At 37.5% G+C, this 24,702-nt stretch overlaps 1 protein-coding gene across 3 annotated transcripts in view; it reads right to left on the bottom strand.

The window, feature by feature from the left end:
* LOC131053387 (uncharacterized) overlaps positions 1-24,478 on the bottom strand; it is a 207,984-nt gene extending 183,506 nt beyond the window's left edge. Inside the window, exons 1-2 of one of the 3 annotated variants that reach the window (XM_057987989.2) lie at positions 23,905-24,478; positions 23,079-23,260 (exon numbers count right to left, since the gene is read on the bottom strand). In XM_057987989.2, the coding sequence (XP_057843972.2) occupies positions 23,079-23,114 (36 nt within the window). In that variant the 5' untranslated portion in view covers positions 23,115-23,260; positions 23,905-24,478. The remainder of the gene's footprint in view (positions 1-23,078; positions 23,261-23,904) is intronic. The other 2 variants (XM_057988007.2, XM_057987993.2) reach the window with 2 other exon arrangements.
* Positions 24,479-24,702: the final 224 nt, after the last annotated feature.

Raw genomic sequence — 24,702 nt, 5'->3', positions numbered from 1 at the left:
CAGTTGTTCAAGGCATATGACAGTGTTGTGACGTTTTCACACATCGCCCCATTGCAAATGGGGACCCCTGCTTTTTGCTTTTTAGGGTTTGTCTTTTTAGGTCTTTTAGGGTTTTGTCCGTTAGCCTTTGCATTTTGAGTGTCGCCAAGGGGATCACATGGATAGCAAATTTGGCTAAGTCTGAAAGTCCTGATCCTGAAAATTGGCTAAGTCTGGAATGTCCTGATCCTGAAATTTGACTAAGTCTGGAAACTGAAAAACCTCAAAAAACTAGATTTTGCAATATAACTCCTGGAGGTCTGAAACCACTCTCAAACATCCTGAAAGTATATATGGAATATAACTTAAAGTATAAGTTTCTTATACTTAAATGTTATATTCCATAAAAATTATCCTGATAGAGAGTTCAAAAAGACAAAATTCGCTCCTGTCCCTCACTGAACGACCGGAGCTTGAATTTCAAATTTGCACTATTTTTAAAAGATCAAAATGATTTTATGATTTGAAGAGATCAAGGAAAACATGATTTGTGCATTGAATATAATTTGAGTGGTCCACAAGTAAGGAAATATACCAAGATGACAAAAGGCGCTCCTGTCCCTTGTTTAAGGTCTAGAGCGATTTTCCAAAAGTGCAATTTTTTTGCAAGGACAAAACAAGTTTTGTGATTGAAACGAATGAAAGAAGGCATGTTTAGCCCATTGAAGATAATTTGGAAGCCTAACAAAGGACGGATAAGCTTGGCTTTGCAAAATCGCTCCTGTCCCTCTCCAAGGGACCAGGGCGAAAAAACCTAATATCCACCCTTTCTCTTCAAGTTTGGACAAATCTAGGCCAAGGCGCAAGTTTGAAATGATGTTTAAAATGCCTTGAAGTGGAATTGAGATGCAAGGATTACAAATTTTGATGACAATTTGCAAATTCGCTCCTGTCCCTCTCCAAGCGTCCAGGGCGAAGTTAGTGGCGTTCTTCATTTTTTACCATATTTTAAGCATTAATATCCTCCAAATCACATGAGATGCCAAACTTGCCAACTCCGAAATATTTGAAAAAAAATTAATTAAATTGGCATTTAATAAAGAACATATTGGCATTTAATAAATTAATTTTGAGCCTCAAAAAATCGAACTTTTATTGTGGAGGCATCTAAAATTAATTTTGGATTTAAATAATTAAAAGATTAAAGGATGAGCGCACAAGGCATTATTTTGCCTTTTATTTGCAAGGTCGGCCTCATGGGTAAGTGGAAGGTGAGCGCTCTATATATTGGAGGTGTTTTTTCACAATTCAAATCATTCAATCATCCTTTCAAGTGCGAATTTGGAGAGCAAAAGAAGGTGCGAAATCTAGCTGGAGTGGAGCGAATTTCTACTAAGTGTGGAGACTAAGGAGGGCGAAATTCATCTTGAAGGCTATTGGAGAGATTTTGGAAAAGCTAGTGGAAGGTGAAGCTTTTTTGAAGGCTAAAGGAGGCGTAATTCATCCAAGGGAGGACTATAATCTAAGCTTGTCCATCAAAATCCAGTTTTCTTTCATCTTTTGCCAAGGTTTTGTAGTTAAACACTCAAAGGAGGAGGTATGAAGAATTACTTTTTTGAAGATCTCATTCAAGACTTATTATGATCCCATTGCAATTTTGTAAAGTCTAAGTCTTGAAGATCCAAATTCCATTCATTATTAATTTGAAAATGTATAGTTCTTGATTTATCATGACTTTTTTTCAAATTAATATCTTAAGTTTTACCTTTGAAAGGTCTTAAATTTCATGCTTTGAGGTTTGATGCTCAAAAGACTAACTTTAATATTTTGTGTAGGCATCAAATGGAGATCCCGGAGTTGGAAAATCAAGCCAGATCAAGGACGGTCTCCTCCAAGAAGATCAAGCAAGTATAAGGGCGACCTCTTCCAGTCTAGCATCGACAGGGACGACCTTCTTCGATCCAGCATCATCAGGATAAGGGCGACCTCTTCCAATCCGGTATTCCAAGACAAGGTACATCATCATCCTGCACATCAAGGACACAAGAAGTCAGAGCAAGGGTTCGTTGAAGAAGCAGATAGTTCCAAATGAATTAATTAAAGCTAGCTTCTCAACAACATCAAATCGAATATCTACCAAGTTACAAGTGTCAAACAAGGTGGCATCCTAGTCATCACTTCTCCAGTCAGTGTGGTCCACCTCAGCATGTCCAGATTCAATGTACCTAACTCATGGAAGGTGGCACAAACTTCGATGTACCTACCCCAGCTATCCATTGGTTGAATTTTCCAGAGAAGACATGTGTCCAATTAATACAATTATTTCATTGGTCGAGCATTAAATGTTATGTAATGGTTGTAACAAACCCTAATTAGGGTTTTCATTGTTGAATCTTGGCCATTGATCTCGAATTGATCAAAGCCATCGAATTGTATTGAGGGCACTATATAAGCCCTGGCATTTCATTTGTAAAGGCAATAGAATAGAGTTAGTGAATAGAGAGTAGTTAGAAGGTGATTAGCAGTTGATAGAATAGTAATTAGAGTAGAGTAGAGAGAGAAGGCAAAGATTGTTGTCAAGATGTTGTTGTAAGAGACTTGTAAAACTTCATTGAAGAAATGATGAAATTTATGGGTCGATTCGACAATTTGCATGGTCTCTATACTTCTCATACTTGATTTCATGTTATTAGATGAGTGGAAGAAATGTGCTTGATTGATGGTGGAATTCGTATATCCATACTACTAGCAGTTTGTTGATTGCAAACTTGCCTTGTGTAGTCAACTGGAATCATTCAGCTTAAGCTTAACTTCAATTGTCGCTTCTTCATTGATATGCATCAACCTGATGGTGTCTATGCCTGCAGTGATGATTTGAACATCATAAAGCTTTCCTTCGAAGATCGCACTAACCTTGTGGAGATGATCCTGGGATGTCAAAACAAGACTTAGTTAAAATTTCATCAAAGATCATTCATTGCTCTTACATTCTTAGTGTTAGGATTAGATCCTTTCCTCGCCCTCATCTTTTTTCCTTTTTTCAAGTCAAAGCTAGTAAAATCCTGTGTTCCAGCAAATATTCAAAGAAAATCAGAAGTTCAGTCATCAAGTGTAAGTCCCCTTGTGATTCCAGCAAAATCACATCATACCACAAAGAGCTTATCCACACGTAGAGATCCTACAACGAAGAACCTTGACGTCATCCCGATTGATCCTTTTCGCGACATCTTCAGCATTCGGAGGCTTTCTTCAAGAGAGGATAAGGTACCCTTGGGTATTTTATTCTGTGTTTGATAGTGTACAAAATACACGTCAACAGACAGGTGACAAGAACAAGTTCATCTCTCTTGAATTAATAGATGAAGGAACAGTGAGATTTGGTGACAACTCAAGGAAAGAGATAAAAGGTAAAGGAACGCTTAGTCTAAATTATGGGAAAACAAAAACTGAAAATGTCTTGTATGTTAAAGGTTTAAACGAAAATCTTCTGAGTGTAAGTCAGCTTTGTGATCAGGGAGATAGTGTAACATTTCTTCCTAAAGGGTGTGAAATTAAAAAGGATGGAAAGCTAATATCAAATGCTTATAGGACAGCAAACGATTTATACATTTTAAAAGAGATAAATAGTGAAAGCTGTAATTTGGTGCAAGAAGATGAAAGTTGGTTGTGGCATAAAAGATTAGGCCACCTTAATTTTGAGAACCTTGTCAAAGTCAGCCGAAAAGAGGTAGTGAGAGATATGCCAAAAATTACAAAACCTTCCAACATCATTTGCAAACAATGTCAACTTGGGAAACAAACCCGAGTAAGTTTAGAATCCAAAGAGTATTCAACATCAAAACCATTAGAACTCATACATACTGATCTTTATGGACCAACTAGAACATATAGCTTGCAAGGAGAAAGATATTTTATGTTGCTAATTGATGACTACTCCAAGATGACTTGGGTTGCCTTCCTAAAGGAGAAATCAAAAGCCCTTGAAAAATTTAAAGCTTTCAAGGAATTAGTTGAAAATGAAGTAGATGCAACGATAAAATGTCTTAAGATTAGATCAAGGAGAATTCACCTCCAATGAGTTTGAAGACTTTTGTGAAAAGCATGGGATAAGGAGACGGTACTCAACAGCAAGAACTCCTCAACAAAATGGAGTTGTGGAAAGAAAACATAGAACTGTCCAAGAAATGGCAAGAGCCATGTTGAATGAATCAAATATAGCAGACAGATTTTTGGAAAGAAGCAGTCCACACAACAGTCTACATCTTGAATCAAGCACAAATCAAGGTAAATAATGACAAAACACCTTATGATTGTGGAAAGGAAGACTAGAACCAATCAAGCACTTCAAAGTTTATGGAAGCACATGTTACATTAGAAGAGATGAAGAAGACTTGGGCAAGTTTGATGTTAGAGTATATGAGGGAATTTTTCTTGGATATTCCACAAGAAATAAAACATATAAATATTACAATTAAAAACTTCACAAAAATGGTGGAAAGTGCAAATGTAAAGATTGATGAAGGAAAACAATTTTTGGAGGTTATAGAAGATCACCCTAAATAACAAAGTGAAGAAGAAGATTCAAAAGATGAAAATGAGAATGGGAACTAGAACAAGAAAGTTCTAAAACCCCATCAAAAGCATCATCCAAAACTCCATCAAAGGCACCATCAAAAACTCCAGCAAAATTTGTTCAAAGAAATCATCCAAAAGACTTGATAATTAGAGACTTGGACACATAAATTCAAACAAAAAGACTTATCAACACAACTGAGCATGCACACTTTTGCCTTCTTTCCAAGATAGAACCAAAGAACTTAAATGAAGCAAGCAAAGGTAAATTTTGGATAGAAGCCATGGACAAGGAGTTAGATCAAATTGAAAAGAATAACACTTGGGGACTAGTTTCAAGACCCAAAAACAAAAATGTAATTGGGACCAAATGGAAATTTTGGAACAAAATGAATGAGAATGGAAAAATCACCAGGAACAAAGCAAGACTTGTATGCAAAGGTTATGCACAAGTTGAAGGGATAGATGTTAAGTTTTGATCAGATTTGGATAAGTAGGTAATTTTAAAATTTTATTTGTACCTTGATCACAATCTGATATCAATTAAATCCTTTGAATATGATTTGTATGTAAGCCACAGATCAGTTTGTAGAATTCAATCTGCTTGTTGTATATGTCACCAATCTGCTGTGTGACCTTCGTATTCACCGAATATTATAACCTACCGTATGTAGATTCTGCGCTTATTATACATCTCACGATCTGCTATATGTATGTGCCACAATATGCAATATGTTTATATGGCACGATCTGCAATATATTGTCCGAATGCTTTTCAAAATGTATTGTACGAACTTCCTTAAAATTCGATGATAATTACAGACTGCTATATGATTAGATCAATCTGCACTATATCACTGAAGATGCAATCCGAATTGTAGAAGTATATTCGAACTGTCAAATGATGTATGATCTTCTTCAACCTGATATTAATGTTGAAGTGCGATCTGCAGATCTGTATGTTGGATTCAATCTGACTTTGAACTGTTTGATTCAGTCTAATACTAAATTATTTGCACGATCTATGATCTTAAATCTGTTATGATTGCTATGTCTTTATATCATAGATGAGAGTCGTATCTCCTCAGGGAGATACGACTTCTCAAAAGTATCGTACCCTTCCATAAGGGTGACAGGTTATAGCAATATCGCGTGTTTATTAACACAGCGATTAATAATAGCATGTGATAATCAACTATATTACATGCTTAACAAAATCGATTAGATTAATAAATACTTGCTTATCAATACCGACTTTAATATTAGTTATTAACATTGATTTGCTTAAGAATTTGTTTTTTAATGATGCATAAGATGACGGCTTAATTAATTGTCTAAGGCCGAAGGCCACTCAAACAATTAAGATAACTCTGTCAGCTCAGAATGATTCCGACCAATGCTACCATATCATCAACACTCCCTCTTAGACAGGGAGGAATCCTTCTTATCCTTACATCACTCCATTGTGATGATTTTCCACAATAGCTACATCCATATGTGAAAGAGAAAGATATTACCTCACTGTGATATCAAGTATTTATGGCATGTCCATGGATATCAAGTCACATGATATCCACCATAAATGTTTCTATATGTAATATCCACCATTATGGCTTGTCCACAGATATCATGTCTCATGATATCCACCATCATGGTATATCAACAGATATTACTTCATGGCATAACCACGGATTTCATGTCACATGAAATCCACCATGAATATCTCCTTAGGTAATATCCACCATTATGGCTTATCCATGGATATCACGTCTCATGATATCCATAGATATTACTACTTGAGATATAAACCATTATGACATATCCATAGATATCACGTCCCATGATATCCATCATAATGGTATGATCAATCAATATCGTAAGATTGCCACCTTACAACAATGATCAGATGTACAAGTGTTCATTATTGAGAGATCGTCACCTCACAATAATGTTCACAGGGGCTCATCAAGTACTGAACCAATGTTGTCATGGAGTCACACACATGACACTAATCATGAACCATATCAGATTAACAAGATTGTATTAATAAGAGTTTAAACATCTTAAAGAATACATTAGTACTATTAAAACAAATCAATGTTGTTGAGACTCAATCTCAGCTAGGGCTACATTTTCTACCATACCAAGCTTACCTCGAAAGTATGCAACTTTATTCTAGAGGGAGGCTTGGTGAGGATATCTGCAATTTGTTCATCTATACTAATATATCTCAATTGAATAACATACCTTTCCACTTGATCTCCACATGCCTTGACCTTTCATGAAATACAAGGTTGGAGTCTGCATCACTCTTGATTTATTCCAAGCTCACCAAGTATTCATCTATCTAGAGATATCATGCCCTATGAATCAGCATAAAGGCTTTTCAACCTATATATATGGGACTCCATCTCATGAAGCATAATTCTCTGATTAATCACTAGAGAAACCATCTTGACATGGTCCACTCCATCTGAATCAATATGATCAAGATCCTCGAATATCAATCAAATCATATCTTCTCAGTTGCTCCCTCTGTCACAGAAGCATCCCCTGCTCACATGGACCCAATAATGGGAGATATCTTGCTTCAGGAGACTCTCATTTTCTGGTATGATCCTCATACGTCTGAAAGTGCTAGATCCAAACCACCGTGGATCTACTGTCATAAGATCGAGCCCTGCACAAATGACTTGATATCTTTTCCAAGACTGTTGCACTTCTGTAAGTAAATATTGATTCAGAAAAAATGGAAATTCAAAATCTCAAAAAAAAACTTCACTAAAGTCCTTTGCTTATTCCTCCTGAATTTCAATCTCTTCATCACAAATAGAACTCTAAAATTCCACAAGTTGTGATCCTAAGGAAGTCCTATATGTAAGGGATAAGTTTCTCATAGTAAATTGAAGAAATTTAACCACGGGATATCGGGATGCAGCTTGTCGTAAACAGATGTCTGCTAACAATGTTGATTCACAAGTAACACGCATAATGTAAATGCATGAATTAATAACTACATATGAAATTCATGAACATTATTCAATCATAAAAAAAAAACTTATCTCTTTCAAGTCAGAATATGAATCCATCTAAATCCTTTTGTGGAAGAGTTTCACCAACATGTGCAATGGAAGCTTGAAGCATGGTCCTGGTAAGACATTGCATTGCATAGTGACCATATTTGTCACATCTAAAGCATTGGATTTCTGAAATATCCTTCCTTCTTTTGAATGTAGGAGCACCATTAGATTCCTCATCTTTCTTCCTTTTGAAATGTCCTTTCTTACCTTTCATCTTTGTGGAGTGGGAGGCAAGAACATGAATGTCTTCATTTATGGAGCTTTGGCCAATGCCTCTTATAGCCAATCTAGACTCTTCTTGAATGCAATCTGTTGATTTTTGGTATGTTCGATTAACCACGGGCAATGACACAGCGTTGCCCTCCCAACCATAGACGATAAACTCTATCGTCACCCCCGAGCACACTACATAAATTTCTCACCATCAATTGATATGCTTGAACATGAATTCGATCTGCCTAATTATGATCGAACTTGTTGTCTTATCTTTGTTCCAAAGAGGGAAGACCACGTCCATATATATCCTTCGAAAGGAGATATCCAAGAGTCGGCTCTCATCAAGGAGGCACGACCTTCATGAAGCATCGCATGCCTTCAAATGAGGGGTGGCGGACTTTAACCAACATGTTCTCTAATGATTTGAACATACCATAGTGTTGATGTGTTTTTCATGCACATGCGAACACAGAATAAAATACCTAAAGGTACCTTATCCTCTCTTGAGCAAAGTTTCCCGACTGATGAAGATCTCGCCGAAGGATCAGTCGAGGCAACTCCAAGGTTCTTGTATGTAGGTTCTCTACTCGTGGATAAGCTCTTTGTGGTATGATGTGATTTTGCTGGAATCACAAGGGGACTTACACTTGATAACTAAACATCTGATTTGCTGGAATCACAAGTCCTATTTACTAACTGAAAGACAAACAAATGGCAAAAGATGCAAGGTTCGGGAAGTCTACTCTACTACCTAGAATGCGAGAAGATGGATGAATGACTAGGTGGAGTCCTACTAGGCTGGGTCTCACCATCAGGCTTGAACAAATCGACACCAGCTCAATGCGATCTTCTAAGGGGTGCTTCCAATATGTTCAAATCGTACACCATCAGACACTGATCACCATTCAAGATAATGCATGAACAATAGACGTGTAATGACTTAGGATAAGCTCATTTTATTCCAGTTGACCACGCAAGGCGCACTTACCATCAGCAAGAGGCTAGTGGTTTGGATTAGACGGATTCCACACAGGTGCATTAAACAATTTTCTTCATTCAATCTAATCATCTACCATCTAGAATTGAAGATTCAACAAGAAACCATGCATATTGCAAGAAACGACACACTTCACCATAACTTCAATGAAAATGGAGTTTATTTACAATCAATGGCAACAATTTCTTGCCTTGTCCTCCTATTCTACTCTAACTGCTATTCTATTTGCTATTAATCATTAGCTATTCTAACCTCTATGAACTAACTATTCACCTTCTAACTATTAATGACTAACTATTAGCCTTTACAAATGAGGAGCCAGGGCTTATATAGTGCCCTCAATACAATTCGATGGCTTAGATCAATTTGAGATCAATGGCCAAGATTTTACAATGAAAACCCTAATTAGGGTTTGTTACAACAAACTTAATTCTGACCAATGAAATAATTGCATTATTTGGACACATGTCTTCTCTGGAATATTCGACCAATGGATAGCCGGGGTAGGTACATCGAAGTTAGTGCCATCTTTTGATGAGTCAGGTACACTGTATCTAGACATGCTGAAGTGGACCGACCCGATTGGAGGAGTGATGACTGGGATGCCACCTTGTCTGACACTTGGTTGATGCTCAATTTGGTGATGCTGAGAAGCTAACTTTAATTAACTCTTCTGAAACTATCTGCTTCTCCAACGGACCCTTGCTTTGATCCTCTTTTGTCTTTGATGTGCAGGATGGATGGTGTACCTTCCCTTAAAATGCTAGGCTGGAAAAGGTCGTCCTTGTCGATGCTGGGCTGGAGGAGGTCGTCCTTGATGATGTCTGCTCTTCTTTCATCTGCAAAACAAATCAAGAGATGATTAAGGACACATAATAAATTCATTTCAACATAGCATTTCTTACCTTAAATCATCAACAAGAAGATATCAAAATGAAGTTTGCTTAAAATCCTTTCCAAGGACAAGCTCCATAAGAATTTCGCCCTGGACCCTTTGGAAGGGTCAAGGGCAAATTTTGCATTCCTGGCTCAAATTCTTCTCACCTTGTGATCATACTTGCTTAGATACATGCCCAAGGACGTCCTCATTCTCAACCAACACCAAGCTTGATGTAAATTTGGGGCAAAAATGGAGGTTTTAAGAATTTCGCTCTGGACCCTTTGGAAGGGTCAGGAGGGAAAATCACTTTTTGGCTCAATTCCTTCAAGTTTGATAATCATTGTTAAGTCAAAGTCATTCCTGAGGACCTCTCCCATCAAAACTCGCCCTAGTCAGCACTTGGCTTGGCACAAGTTTGGGAAAAAAAGTGATTTAGAGAAAATTCGCTCTGGACCCTTTGGAAGGGTCGGGAGCGAATTTCTTAATTTAGGCTTATTCCTCCATCATTTCAAGTTGCACTCACCTCAAAAGGCTTTTCGCAAACACTTCTCCTCTCACATCCAACCCAAGTTTAACTTGATTTTGCAAGGCAAAATAGGTGATTGAAGGATTTTCGCCTTGGACCCTTTGGAAGGGTCAGGAGCGAATTTCCTCCTCTGGCCTAAAATCATCATTCCTGAAGACAACAATCAACTCAAGGGCAATCTTAAGGGCATCTTTCACCTTGGTCTAGGTATAGCTTAGCATAAATTTGAAAGGAATAGGTAGATTTTAGGATTTTCGCTTTGGACCCTTTGGAAGGGTCAGGAGCGAAAATCTTGTTTTAGGGCTATTTTGCCATCCTTTCAACTTCAAATTACCTCCAAGACTTAGAACATCTTGCCTCACTCCTCTCCAGGGTATAAAACCAAAATCTTGACTTGATTTGCAAGGAAAAAGGGTGATCTTAAGAATTTCGCTCTGGACCCTTTGGAAGGGTCAGGAGCGAAAATCTCATTTGGCTTCAAAATTTGCATTCTTGGCGACCAAAATCCACTCTAAGGCAATCCAAATGACCTCTCTCATGCTTGTCCAAGCTTGGCTTTGCTCAAAATTTGGAAGAAAAGATGATTTTAAGGATTTTCGCTCTGGACCCTTTGGAAGGGTCAGGAGCGAAAATCACTTTTAGGCTCAATTCCTTCATCTTGCATGGTTTATAGCAATTCAAAGTCAGTCTTAGGGGCAACTTCATCTTGATTTTACCTTATCCCACACTTGATCTAGCAAAAAATTGATAGCAAAAAGAGGTTTTGAGAAAATTCGCTCTGGACCCTTTGGAAGGGTCGGGAGCGAAATTCTCATTCTTGACCAAAAATCATCATTTTTTCAACTTGAAACTTCTTTGCAAGGTAGGATTTCATCTTTCATTGCCCTAGAAACAAGGTTTCATGTCCAAGAAAGGTCAAAAAGTAGGTTTATAAGGAATTTCGCTCTAGACCCTTTGGAAGGATCAGGAGTGAAACTTCCTTTCCTGGCTAGAATCCTTCATTTTCACAACTTCTAAACATCCCCAAGGATTCCAACATGTCCATTCTTCTTCTCATCATGTCTTGGACACCAAAATTTGGCCAAATAAGGCAAGAAATGTCTCTTAGAGAGATTTTCGCTCTGGACCCTTTGGAAGGGTCTGGAGCGAAAATCTTAACTTGGGCTAGATTCTTCATTTCTCCCTTTCAAAACGACCTCAAGAGGCAAAGACAAGTTATTTCTCTTCCATCCACATCATAATAAATCAAAACTTGATCTTCTTCATTGCAAAAATAAGAGCTTTTAGGAATTTCGCTCTGGACCCTTTGGAAGGGTCAGGAGCAAAATTCCAATTTTGGTCCAAAATCCTTCATTTCTCAACGCTTTCAAACACTTCAAAGGCAACAAGAATGTCCATCCTTCCTTCCAAGATACCCTGCAAATCAAGAATTAGTCAAACTTAGGAGGAAATGAGCTTTAAGAAGATTTTCGCTCTAGACCCTTTGGAAGGGTCAGGAGCGAAAATCTCATTCTAGGCTAGATTACTCATTTTTCAAACTTCGAACCACTTCAAGAAGCAAACTTAGATCATTTTCCACCTAAGGAAGAAGGTTTCAAGGTCAAACAAGGTAGCAAATGGAGTTTATGATGAATTTCACTCTGGACCCTTTGGAAGGGTCAGGAGCGAAATTCTCCTTTAGGCCAAAATCTTGTTCTTCAAAATCAATCAAACTCCCTCTCAAGGCAAAAACATACCCATTCATCTCCCATCAAGCCAACGCCTAGCCAAAATAAGGAGGAAAACAAGAGTTATAAAGATTTTCGCTCTGGACCCTTTGGAAGGGTCAGGAGCGAAATTCCTAATCTTGGCCAAGATCCTGACTTCATTTTCACAGTTCTTCATTCAAACAAGCGTTTTTACCTTCATTCAAGCCTAGGAATGCATTAGTTCTAGGTTTTGGTCAAAGTAGAATGCCTTATGGAGAATTTCGCTCTGGACCCTTTGGAAGGGTCAGGAGCGAAATTTGACATTTTGAACTCTCCGTTAGGATCATTTTATGGAATATAACATTTAAGTATAAGTGACAAATACTTTAAGTTATATTCCATATATACTTTCAGGATGTTTGAGAGTGGTTTCGGACCTCCAAGAGTTATATTGCAAAATCTAGTTTTTGGAGGATTCTTCAGTTTTCCAGACTTAGTCAAATTTCAGGATCAGGACATTCCAGACTTAGCCAAATTTCAGGATCAGGGCATTCCAGACTTAGCCAAATTTCAAAGCATTTGAAGATCAAGATGACATTCCAGACTTCATCACTCACCAACTCAACCTAACTCAGACCCTCAAGAATGATACCCACTCACAAAGCAAGACTCAATTAGCAACGAGAGCAAAACCAGGCCCTAAGGAAGACTCTCAAAGAAACCCTAATTCTGGGGCACCTGCTGACTCCCCTGGCTCAAGCAAAGCCTACCATCCTATTGATCCCCTAGCGACACTCAAAATGCAAAGGCTAACAGACAAACCCTAAACACCCAGAAAGCAAACCCCAGAAAGCAAAAAAAGTAGGGGTCCCCATTTGTAATGGGGCGAGGTGTGAATACGTCACAACACATAGGCAGCTCCATCTTGGAGATAATTGGCACAATATGATCTTTCACTGAGTCAACTAACATCTTCATGGCTTTATTGTTCTTTCTCATCCATTGAAGCTTTTCATCTTCTTCTTCTAGTTCCGGTGTGACTTTCTTCACAAATCCATCTAATTCGTTTTCACTCAAGGCAAGCATCATTCTGAACTTCCAAGATACAAAATTAGATGCGCCCTCGAGTTTATCTTCAACTCTAATCCCATTCATCATCTCAATGTTGATAGGAGATGATGATTGTGAAGATGGTAGTAGAAGGATAATCTCGATTTTGTAAATCTGATCTGATCTGATCTTTTCCTTAACTTGGTTCTGATACCATGTTAAGTTTTGATCAGATTTGGATAAGTACGTAATTTTAAATTTTAATTTGTACCTTGATCACAATCTGATATCAATTAAATCCTTCGAATATGATTTGTAAGTAAGCCACAGATCAGTTTGTAGAATTCAATCTGCTTGTTGTATATGTCACCAATCTTCTGTGTGACCTTCGTATTCGCCGAATATTATAACCTACTGTATGTAGATTCTGCTCTTATTATATATCTCACGATCTGCTATATGTATGTGCCATGATCTGCAATATGTTTATATGGCACGATCTGCAATATATTATCCGAATGCTTTTCAAAGTGTATTGTACGAACTTCCTTATAATTCGATGATAATTACAGACTGCTATATGATTAGATCAATCTGCACTATATCACTGAAGATGCAATCCGAATTGTAGAAGTATATTCAAACTGTCAAATGATGTATGATCTTCTTCGACCTGATATTAATGTTGAAGTGCGATGAACTGTTTGATTCGGTCTAATATGGAATTATTTGCACAATCTATGATCTTAAATCTGTTATGATTGCTATGTCTTTATATCATAGATGAGAGTCGTATCTCCCTGAGGAGATACGACTTCTCATAAAGTATCGTACCCTTCCATAAGGGTGACGGGTTATAGCAATATTGCTTGCTTATTAACACAGCGATTAATAATAGCATGTGATCATCAACTATAATAAATGCTTAACAAAATCGATTAGATTAATAAATACTTGCTTATCAATACCGACTTTAATATCAGTTATTAACATTAATTTGCTTAAGAATTTGTTTGTTAATGATGCATAAGATGAAGGCTTAATTAACTGTCTAAGGCCAAAGGCCACCCAGACAATTAAGATAACTCTGTCAGCTCAGAATGATTCCGACCGACGCTACCATATCATCAACAATAGATTTCGAAGAGACATTTGCTCCGATTGCAAGATTAGAAGCCATCAGGATGTTTCTAGCATTTGCAAGTTATAAGAAGTTTAAAGTATACCAAATGGATGTGTGGTCAGCCTTCCTAAATGGAGATTTGGAAGAAAGGGTGTATGTAGAGCAACCTGAAGGATTCATATTATCAAAAAAGAAAGATCGTGTGTGTAAACTCAAGAAAGATCTCTATAGGCTTAAACAAGCCCCAAGACCATGGTACTCTAGGTTGGATAGATATCTTCAAGAGCAAGGGTTCAAAAGAGGAGTTGCAAATAGTAACCTATACATCAAGATTGAATGTAAAAATATGTTGCCTATGATTGTTTATGTAGATGATATTATTTTTGGTGGTAGCAAAGATAAGATGTGTGAAGAATTTGCCTCTAATATGTAAAAAGAATTTGAAATGTCCATGCTTGGTCAACTCTCTTTCTTTCTAGGATTGCAAATTTTGCAATCAAGTGAAGGCATATTCCTTTCACAAACCAAGTACATTAAGGAAATGCTGAGAAAGTTCAAGATGGAGGATTGCAATCCAATGATTACACCTATGGTCATAGGTTGCAAGCTAAGTAAAGATGATGAATCCCTAGAGGCCAATCAAACTCTATATAGGTCTATGATTGGAAGTCTTCTATATGCAATAGCTACAAGACTTGACATTATGCAAGTTGTTGGAGTAGTTGCACATTTTCAAACAGCACCAAAAGAGACACATGTGCAGGCAATGAAAAGGATCTTCAAATACTTAAAGGGCACTATGGATTTTGGATTGTGGTATCCAAAAAGTAATGACTTTACTCTCAAAGCATGCATCGATGCAGATTGGGCTGGCAATGTTGATGACAAAAAGAGCACCAGTGGAGGAGCATTCTTTCTTGGCAACAATCTTGTATAATGGTTAAGCAAGAAACAAGCTTTAATTTCCCTATCCACTGCAGAAGCCGAATATATTGCAGCAGCAGCATGTTGTACCCAGCTGTTATGGATTAAGACATTAAGGTTGAATATGAGTACCTGTTGTGACGTTTTCACACATCGCCCCATTGCAAATGGGGACCCATGTTTTTTGCTTTTTAGGGTTTGTTTTTTTAGGTCTTTTAGGGTTTTGTTAGTTAGCCTTTGCATTTTGAGTGCCGCCCAGGGGATCACATGGATAGCAAGTCCGGCTTGAGTGAGGTCCTGATCTTGAAATTTGGCTAAGTCTGAACGTCCTGATCCTGAAATTTGGCTAAGTCTGGAATGTCCTGATCCTAAATTTGACTAAGTCTGGAAACTGAAAAACCTCAAAAAACTAGATTTTGCAATATAACTCCTGGAGGTCTGAAACCACTCTCAAACATCTTGAAAGTATATATGGAATATAACTTAAAGTATATTCCTTCTATGTTTCTTCTTTCTTATACTTAAATGTTATATTCCATAAAAGTTATCCTGATAGAGAGTTCGAAAAGTCAAATTTCGCTCTTGTCCTTCACTGAGGATCCAGAGCGAATTTCGCTCCTGTCCCTCTCAGGAGGACCAAGGCGAAGCGCTCCTGTCCCTCACCAAGGGACCAGAGCGATAATACTTATTTGAGCCATTCCTGACCGTGTTTGGACGAATTGAGACATCAAAAGCATGGTGAAGGACAAAATGAGCATGATAGAGCATCCAGACTTGATCAAAAACAATGAAATGATGAAGTTTTGCCTAGAAGGTCAAATTTCGCTCCTGTCCCTCAGTGAAGGACCGAAGCTTAAAATCAAATATTGCTTTGTCCTTGCAAGATTTTGACGACTTGACGATTTGAAGAGGTCCAAGGAGATGCATTTTATCAAATGAATATAACTTGAAGTACCGTCGTGAAGAAGAATGACCCAAGATGTAAAAATCGCTCCTGTCCCTCTGTCAGGGACCAGGGCGAAGTTCTTTGTAGCTCCCGTCCCTCTCCCAGGGACCAGAGCGAAATCCTTCATAGGGCATGTTCTGGACGAAGATCAAGCAAGTTTTTGGTTTGAAGGCAAGAAAAGATGTGACTTGAGTCCGTTAAAGATAAATTGAAGATTATGAAACGTCAACAAGGGACCTAAATGCCCAAGTTCGCTCCTGTCCCTCAGGCAGGGACCAGAGCGATTTGTCTTAGACAAACTTTTTGCCAAGTTTGAAAGATTTCCAAGGCATGGATGAGTGAAAAGGTACATTACGAACCCGTTGAAGATAAGTTTTGAAGGTGATAAATTGAAATGATGCCTACAGGACCAAGATCGCTCCTGTCCCTCTCCAAGGGACCAGGGCGATATAATGATAATATTGCCTCTTCTTCAAATTCAAGATACTCTAAGACGGAGAACAAGGTGGCAAGGACGTTTCGAAGTGTTCCAATCAAGCACAAAGCATCAAAGGTCGCCAACATTGAAAGATTTGCACTAAAATATCCCAGTTCGCTCCTATCCCTCAGGAAGGGACTAGAGCGAAATTTGCATAAAGGCATACGTTTTGAAAGTTTATCACGCATCAAGCGACTAAGAAGGATCAAGGGACTTTATTTTGTACGATGAAAGTAATTGCAAGTTGGCCGAAACAAGGACAAGCTCAAAATGTTGAAGTTCGCTCCTGTCCCTCAGGAAGGGACCAGAGCGATATTGAATATATTGGCCAATTCATGCAAAAATCACGTTAAGTCAATGTTTTGCAAGGTCATACAAGGTCTAAGGTGTCTTTTGAAGATGATATACAAGGGTTTTGAACGTCAAAAGGTTATTATTTGAGCTAAAGAGATTATATCGCTCCTGTCCTTTGGACAAGGACCAAAGCGATTTTCATTAAAACACTCATGTTCCGTCAAAACCAAGACAAGGCAAGGATAGGCAAGGTCAAGGATGCTATTTGGAAGGCAATAAACAAGAAGCAAAGATTGGAAGTTTGCAAATTTGAGCCAGGACACCAGGATCGCTCCTGTCCCTCACCAAGGGACCAGGGCGATATTTGCTAGAACACTTGTTATCCTTTGAAGATCACGTCAAAGCAAAGTTGCACAAAGTTTAAAACATCATTTGGAAGGCGATACAAAGGAGGTGAACGTTAAGATGTTACCAATTTAAGCTTGAAATGGAGAAAACACATGGATCGCTCCTGTCCCTCTCCAAGGGACCACGGCGATGATCCTCCAAACATCAAAACGCCTTGTAGAAGTCAAGTGAAACAAGCATAGAATGAAGAAATGATGTCATTATTCGCCTTATGATGAAGATTGGAGATCGAAGATGCAAAATCAAGGAGAAAGCATGAAGATCGCTCCTGTCCCTCTCCAAGGGACCAGGGCGATATCACATCTAAAGGGCATTCGTTTGCAAAAACAAGTCAATCAAGCTCGAAATCCCTAGCAAAAATGGCAATTTCAACATAGGAATGAAGATTTTGAACGTCAAAAGTACAAGGATCGAGACTAAAATGGTAGATCGCTCCTGTCCCTCAGTCAGGGACCAGGGCGATGAGGTTTGAATCTTCCCACTTTTCCAATTTTTGCGCTAAACAAACATTTTGAATTTATTTAAATGCTAGAAAATTCGATTAAAAATGGCATTTAAATATTGCGCTTGATCATTAATTAATTATTTTTGCCTTGCAAAAAAAGATCGAATTTATTAATTAAAAAACGATGGCATTTAATAATTAATTATTAATTAATTAAAAAATTAAATGGAGCGCTTGGTTTATGAAAGTCGGCCTTTATTATTTATTAAAAATCATTTAAATTGTCTTATTTTATAAAAGTCGGCCTAAGTGAATTGGTGGTGTAAGCACTTATAAAGGGTGGCGAAGATTGTTATTTTCACATTACCATTTTATCATTCAAGTGCGATTTGAGGAAGACAAAGGAGTAGTGCGAATTGTGTGTTAGAGGTGCGAATTTCATTTCAAGCAAAGGAAGGCACTAATATCATCAAAGGAGTGCGAACTTAGTTTCCACTTGAGCGAACTTGCCAAGGACATTGAAGATCACGTCAAGGACATATCAAAGGTGGCGAAGTTCCTAATTTGAACAAGAGATCACGTTGAAGCCATCTAACATTAATTTTGCCTAGGCAAATTCCTTGTTTTGCATTCTAGAGTTAGCTCTCAAGTGAGGTATGGCGATATGGATTTATTGTTTTGATTTTGATTTTTGATCGTCATAGCCTTCAAATTTTGAATTTTGAATTGTAATAGCTCAATCGTTTTTTAGGAAATAATAACTCAAGGATTTATTATGAAGTTTCCTAAAAATTAATCTAATCTATGTTATATATTGCAAAATCATGTTACTAATTTTGAAATGTTGTGTAGGCATCAAATGGAGATCTCATCAAGGAAAATCAAGCCGGATCAAGGACGGTCTTCGCCGGGACGATCAAGCCAGGACAAGGGCAACCTCTTCCAATCCAGCGTTCCAAGGCGAGGTACATCATCATCCTGCACATCAAGGACAAAAGGAGTTAGGACAAGGGCTCGTTGAAGAAGCAAATAATTTTAGAAGAGTTAATCAAAGATAACTTCTCAACGCTACCAAATTGAGTATCAACCAAGTGTCAGACGAGGTGGCATCCTAGTCATCACGTCTCCAATCAGTGAGGTCCACCTCAACATGTCCAGATTCAATGTACTTAACTCATGGAAGGTGGCACAAACTTCAATGTACCTACCCCGGCTATCCATTGGTCGATTTTTCTAGAGAGGACATGTGTCCAAGCAATACAATTTTATCATTGGTCAAGCATTAAATGTTATGTAATGGTTGTAACAAACCCTAATTAGGGTTTTCATTGTAAAATCTTGGCCATTGATCTCGAATTGATCTAAGCCATCGAATTGTATTGTGGGCACTATATAAGCCCTGGCATTTCATTTGTAAAGAAAAATTAGCAATAAATTAGAGAGAGTTGTAAATAATAGAAAGCAGTTAGTAGATAGAGAGTAGTTAGAAATTGATAGAATAGTAATTAGAGTAGAATAGGAGGACAAGGCAAGAAATTGTTGCCATTGATTGTAAACAAACTCCATTTTCATTGAAGTAATGGTGAAATGTGTCGTTTCTTGCAATTTGCATGGTTTCTTGTTGAGTCTTCAATCCTAGATGGTAGATGATTAGATGAATGGAGGAAATGTGATTGATTGATGGTGGAATTCGTATATCCATACTACTAGCAGTTTGTTGATTGCAGACTTGCCTTGTGTAGTCAACTGGAATCATTCAGCTTAAGCTCAATTTCAATTTGTCGCTTCTTCATTGTTATGCATCAACTTGATGGTGTCTATGCCTGCGGTGATGATTTGAACATCATAAAGCTTCCCTTAGAAGATCGCACTAGCCTTGTGGAGATGGTCCATTGATGTCAAAACAAGACCTAGTTAGAGTTTCATCAAAAATCAAATCATTGCTCCTACATTCTTAGTATTAGGATTAGATCTTCTCTTCGCCCTCATCCTTTTTCCATTTTTTCAAGTCTAAGCCAGTAAGAGCCTGTGTTCTAGCAAAGTAGATCGGAAATTCAATCACCAAATGTAACTCCCCTTGTGATTCCAGCAAATCACATCATACCACGGCGAGCTTATCCACATGTAGAGACCCTACTAAAAGGAACCTTGGAGTCATCCTAACTGATCCTTTATGCGAATCTTCAGCAGTTAGAGACTTTTTCTCAAGAGAGGATAAGATACCCTTAGGTATTTTATTCTGTGTTAGGCTGTGTACAAAATACACGTCAACAGTACCCCATCTCCATATTCTGTGATAATACAAGCGCCATAAATATATCCATAGATCCAGTTATGCACTCTAGAACAAAGCATATACCCATCAAATTTCACTTCTGAAAAGAACAGGTCTTGAGCAACAAGTTGGATTATGTTGCAACCAAGGAGCAAATTGCAGATATTTTTACAAATCCTCTTCCACAAGAGACATTTGAGTATCTAAGAGAGAAATTGGGAGTAGTAACACTCTTGTAATGCTTCCCTATGAAGCATACATTCAAGGGGAGCAGGTTTCTAACTGCAGAAGACCCTTTGCCATTGATGTCAAAGGGGGAGAAATTGGAGAAAGGGAGAGCATTGTTAATCAAGATCGTCATTTCATTGGAAGGTTGCTATCAAAGACAAAGGGGGATATTGTTGGAAATATTGTCATTGATGTCAAAGGAATTTGTTGTTGTCATTCATAGAGATTGATGAACATATTGGATGATGTTGATGAACATATTGGATGACGCTTGCACATTTGTTGAACATACTAAGTTTGGATTACTATGCTTTGAATTATCTTTACATTACATGTTGGTTGATACTTCACAGTCTGATCTCATACAGTGAAAGGTCGAATTAGATAATCAATATAGTCTGAGTAAATGATACAGCAGTGACAAAACATCTTCAGAATTCATTCTAATACAGTGTACAAAGTCACAGTATCCTCAGCAATTAAGGAGATAATCAATGAACAAGTAAATGTTTATGGAGATATGAAGGAGATCGTGGAGATATCACAAGAACAGCCCAGGCAAAAGATCAACATGAACAAGTAAATGCTCCCACAGAACAAAGTTTATTCCATGAAGAAGCAACGATGGACAGTAACACAGAAATTAAGATTTTAGAAGAACCAGCATATGACTAACATAGATAATCAGGGATTACATAATTATTCTATGTGTTGGAAGACACGGCAACGACAGGTAATAAGAACTCTTCTCTGGATTTATCTATAACAATCTACCTATAAGCAGCATTCTCTAGAAGATGTGGCAATACTAAAAGAAAGAATAACAATCAGACACCAAGCAGCCAGAAATAGAGAAATATGTAATCGATTCAATTGGATCCTTGTGTGCATTCCATACAAACATTTATTAAGAGCAGTTAGTAAGAGGAGAAGTTAATAAAATAAATGAAGCAAATGAAATGATACAGTAAAAATTAATTAGTGCAAGTCGATTTACTTATAAAGCGACTAACTATTATGCGACTTGTAATGAAATGATTATATTTAATCATATGTGAAAAGGTACGATTAGGAGGAAGTTAAATATAATTTGATTTGAAAAAGACGTGTCTCATCTAAGACGTATCTACTCTAAAGGACACATCTCTAACTAATAGAAGCTATATGAAGGGAATCAATTTGATAGAAAAGCTAGAGAATAAGTGAGTAATTCTGAAAATATAATTCAGACAGAAAGGAAATTTCAGATGTATATGGTGTGCATAAAGTGAAGATATATTTCAGCCACAAAGGAGAATTCTTAAAGATCAAATTGCAGAAGTTTTGAGGAGGTTATTTGCATGTATAAAGGCAGATCATGAAGAAATAATTATCAGATTTTTTATCAGACTATAGCAGATTTGTGCATTGAGGTTGGTGCCTTATTGTGGTGAAGTTGGTGCTTCATCTTGTGGAGTTGGTGCTTCACTTGAAGGGGTTAGAGCCTCTTGTAAGTTGGCACTTACGAAGTTGGGGAGTTGGTGATTCCTGTGGGTTGGTGCTCACAAATCAGTCAAGGGGTTGGTGCCTCTACAATTTTGTAAAAGAAATAATATATTAGCATTCATTTGCTGTGCTTTTCTCTCATTTTGAGTTTTCACGTGAAAATTGTGTGCATGGTGTACTTTGCTATGTGTATGTTTATTTGAAGTAGTAACTTAGTTCAAATCATTTTAAAGAGTAACTTACTGTGACTTCTGCACATGGATAATCACCGCATATGATTGAATGTTACCACACATACATACTCAAAAACTGTTGTAACACAGCACTTTAGAATGCGTACATGTCTTCCTACACTACATCCAAAAACTGACTAAAGCTTGCAACAGCAACGAACTTACTAATTGCAACTGGCTACTTGTGGTGCCTCTGAGCATCCTCTAAAACATCTAAATGTCCTTAGGCATTGCCACAAGCACTGCAATACTGCTGCATATGCACCTACAATGTCATGCATGCTCCCACAATTCACTTTAACCAAGATGTAGCAATGAGTTTTTCACCAAATGACTTGCAATCACAACCACAGCAATATTGAGCTAAGACAAGCTTCTGTGCCATATCACAACATCTAAAACTCACTGCAACCTACAGAAAAGCTTGTTGTAGTTATTTACCAGCCTATGATCAAATGCTTCAACAAAAACTTGAACAATTTGCATTCTTTTCTCACCCAAGAACTCTCTGCAGGTAAATAGCACATCAAAGTTCCAACGGTATCCAGAGATATACTATTATGTTCACCTATAAAATCTCAAATCTTTAACATGGTTAAGTTGGATATACAAAGGAATTTTTCGAATGGCAAGGGGAAATGTTGGTTGCGCATAGGATCAATCATGGTTAATGTTATTAGTTTCATTTCACCTTTGTCTATCAATCACTCAGCTGTAATATAATCCAGCTACATGAAGCTGCCCTAATGCATGTTTTTTGAGGTTCTACGGTAAAAAAAACCCAGTTGCAAATGTAGAAGTTCAGTGGTAGAGCATCCAGACAACCTGTGGGAGGTCCTGGGATCAAGTCCTAGCTAGTCCATATAAATTTAACAAGCTGTAACAACATGTATTTTGGCAAATGTTGTAGCCCATTAGTGGTAAGAGTAGTGAACTTGAGCTGGCAGCACAGGACATTACTGTTCAAAATTTCAAAGCATATTGATGACTCAAATTTGGCAAACTTAAGAGGCAGGATATTATTAACAGGTTGTGTTTGGTAATGAGATTCATTCTAAACCATCCAACATGCAGAGGAATTTTAAAATAATTAGGATTTTTCAAAGCATATTCGAAATTTGCAACAGAAAATTAAAACTTCTACCTTTGCCTTGGAAATTCTACCTTGCAAGCTAGGGATATGAATCATATTATACTGAAAACTATTAAACAAAGCATTAAATCAACTAATAAATGAATGCAAAAACTAACCTCGCATAAGTCAGTTTGCATTTCATTATTTTCCATTTCTGATTATCTCAAATCAAAATCAAGCTTTTAATGCTAAATCCACAGTATTGGCGTGTTGTAAGACAACCAGGCTTAAACCTCCAGCTCACAGAGTTTCAAAGTGGTTCCGAACAGCCAGTCATTTTTTGACACAGAAATACATTCTGCAATTTTTAAAACATTTTAAATAAAATTAACACATAATTTTTTTAAATTAATGTAAGCAAAATTAGAAACAAAATTGAAAAAGGAAATTAGAAATTAATTCGTTCCACATAATTAGGGTTGGTACACATAAATTAAGGTTAGTCCGCATAAAAATCAAACTAGCCATCACACCCTAAGGGGCAATGAGCATGCTGATAGGCGTTTTGGCAGCATTTACAGTGCATGTTAGAAAGGTGTGGAAGGTTTAGTTTTGCAATGGTTAAATTTGTTATATCATTCTGCGAGTACAATAAATATAGAGAATGGCATTTAAGATATATTTTTTATCTTTAATTACTAAATAAGATACAGGCTTGTATCTGAAGGTTGAGACAACTTACTCAACAAAGAAATCTGATAGTAATACTATTTTTTCATATGGTGCAATGCAACAGAATATTTGCACTATGCAAAACAATGAGAAGTGTTAACAGCATGTAGGATGCCTTATTAGTGTGTTGAGAGCGCATTGCTAAACATGCTCAAATTGTGGTATTCACACGGCAGTCTTAGTCTGGTTTTCCTATTAGTAGGTATTTGTTTTTATACATAGCATAAAGATGACGAGTATGAATAGGGTTGCACAGGAGGCGAGGCGCACCTTACTCGAAAACACTGCTACTAAGCCGGCGGCGGATCAGGAAGTTAGTTCGCCCAGGGGCTCACCGCACTTCGGCCCCGACCTATCAGCTATTGCACTAATTCACAGATTCGAGAGGGGTGGGCTCTCAGGGTGATGAAGATGCTGCTGGAAGCTCTGGATTACCTAGGTAGTAAACTAGGAGGTAAGCTGCGGCCTTTGCTTCTGGTCCCGGGACTGACTATGCCTATACTACTACTACGCTAGGCCTCTATAGGTGGTGCTTTGCTCCTGCTACTGATGCTTTCACTCGGGCAACTGAATCTGCTCCCTCTGCTGCGGCTGGCTATCAAACCACCTCTCCTTCTGCTTATTATAAGTGAACCGCAGGTGCTGCTTCCACAGGTTATGATTCAACATAGGCTACTAGCTCTCTTAAGGATCGGATTGATGGACAGGAATACATCTTAGAATATTGGTTCCATAACTTCTTCGGTGTGTGCGCATGTTCCTGCCCACTTTACTAAACAATTGATTAGAAATGAAAAGGAACAAAAAAATTAAGATTTAATAAATTTGTATAAATCTATTCACTTTCGAAAACGAGTACTTTTTCACATGTAAATATTAAATGTAAAAAATAAAGCAATTATAAATTCACTCAAATTTATATTATAGTACAATTTCATATATATTATAAATATATGATAAATTATAGGTTTACAATAATTGTCAATAACATTGTGTTTAACATACAAAGCACAATATGCTCGTAAAGCCCAAGTTTCTTTCTTTCCCATTTCATACATTAAATAATGA

The sequence above is a fragment of the Cryptomeria japonica genome, chromosome 7, assembly GCF_030272615.1.
Source record: "Cryptomeria japonica chromosome 7, Sugi_1.0, whole genome shotgun sequence".
NCBI classification, from domain to species: domain Eukaryota; kingdom Viridiplantae; phylum Streptophyta; class Pinopsida; order Cupressales; family Cupressaceae; genus Cryptomeria; species Cryptomeria japonica.
This window is presented reverse-complemented; position numbering and strand designations above follow the sequence as displayed.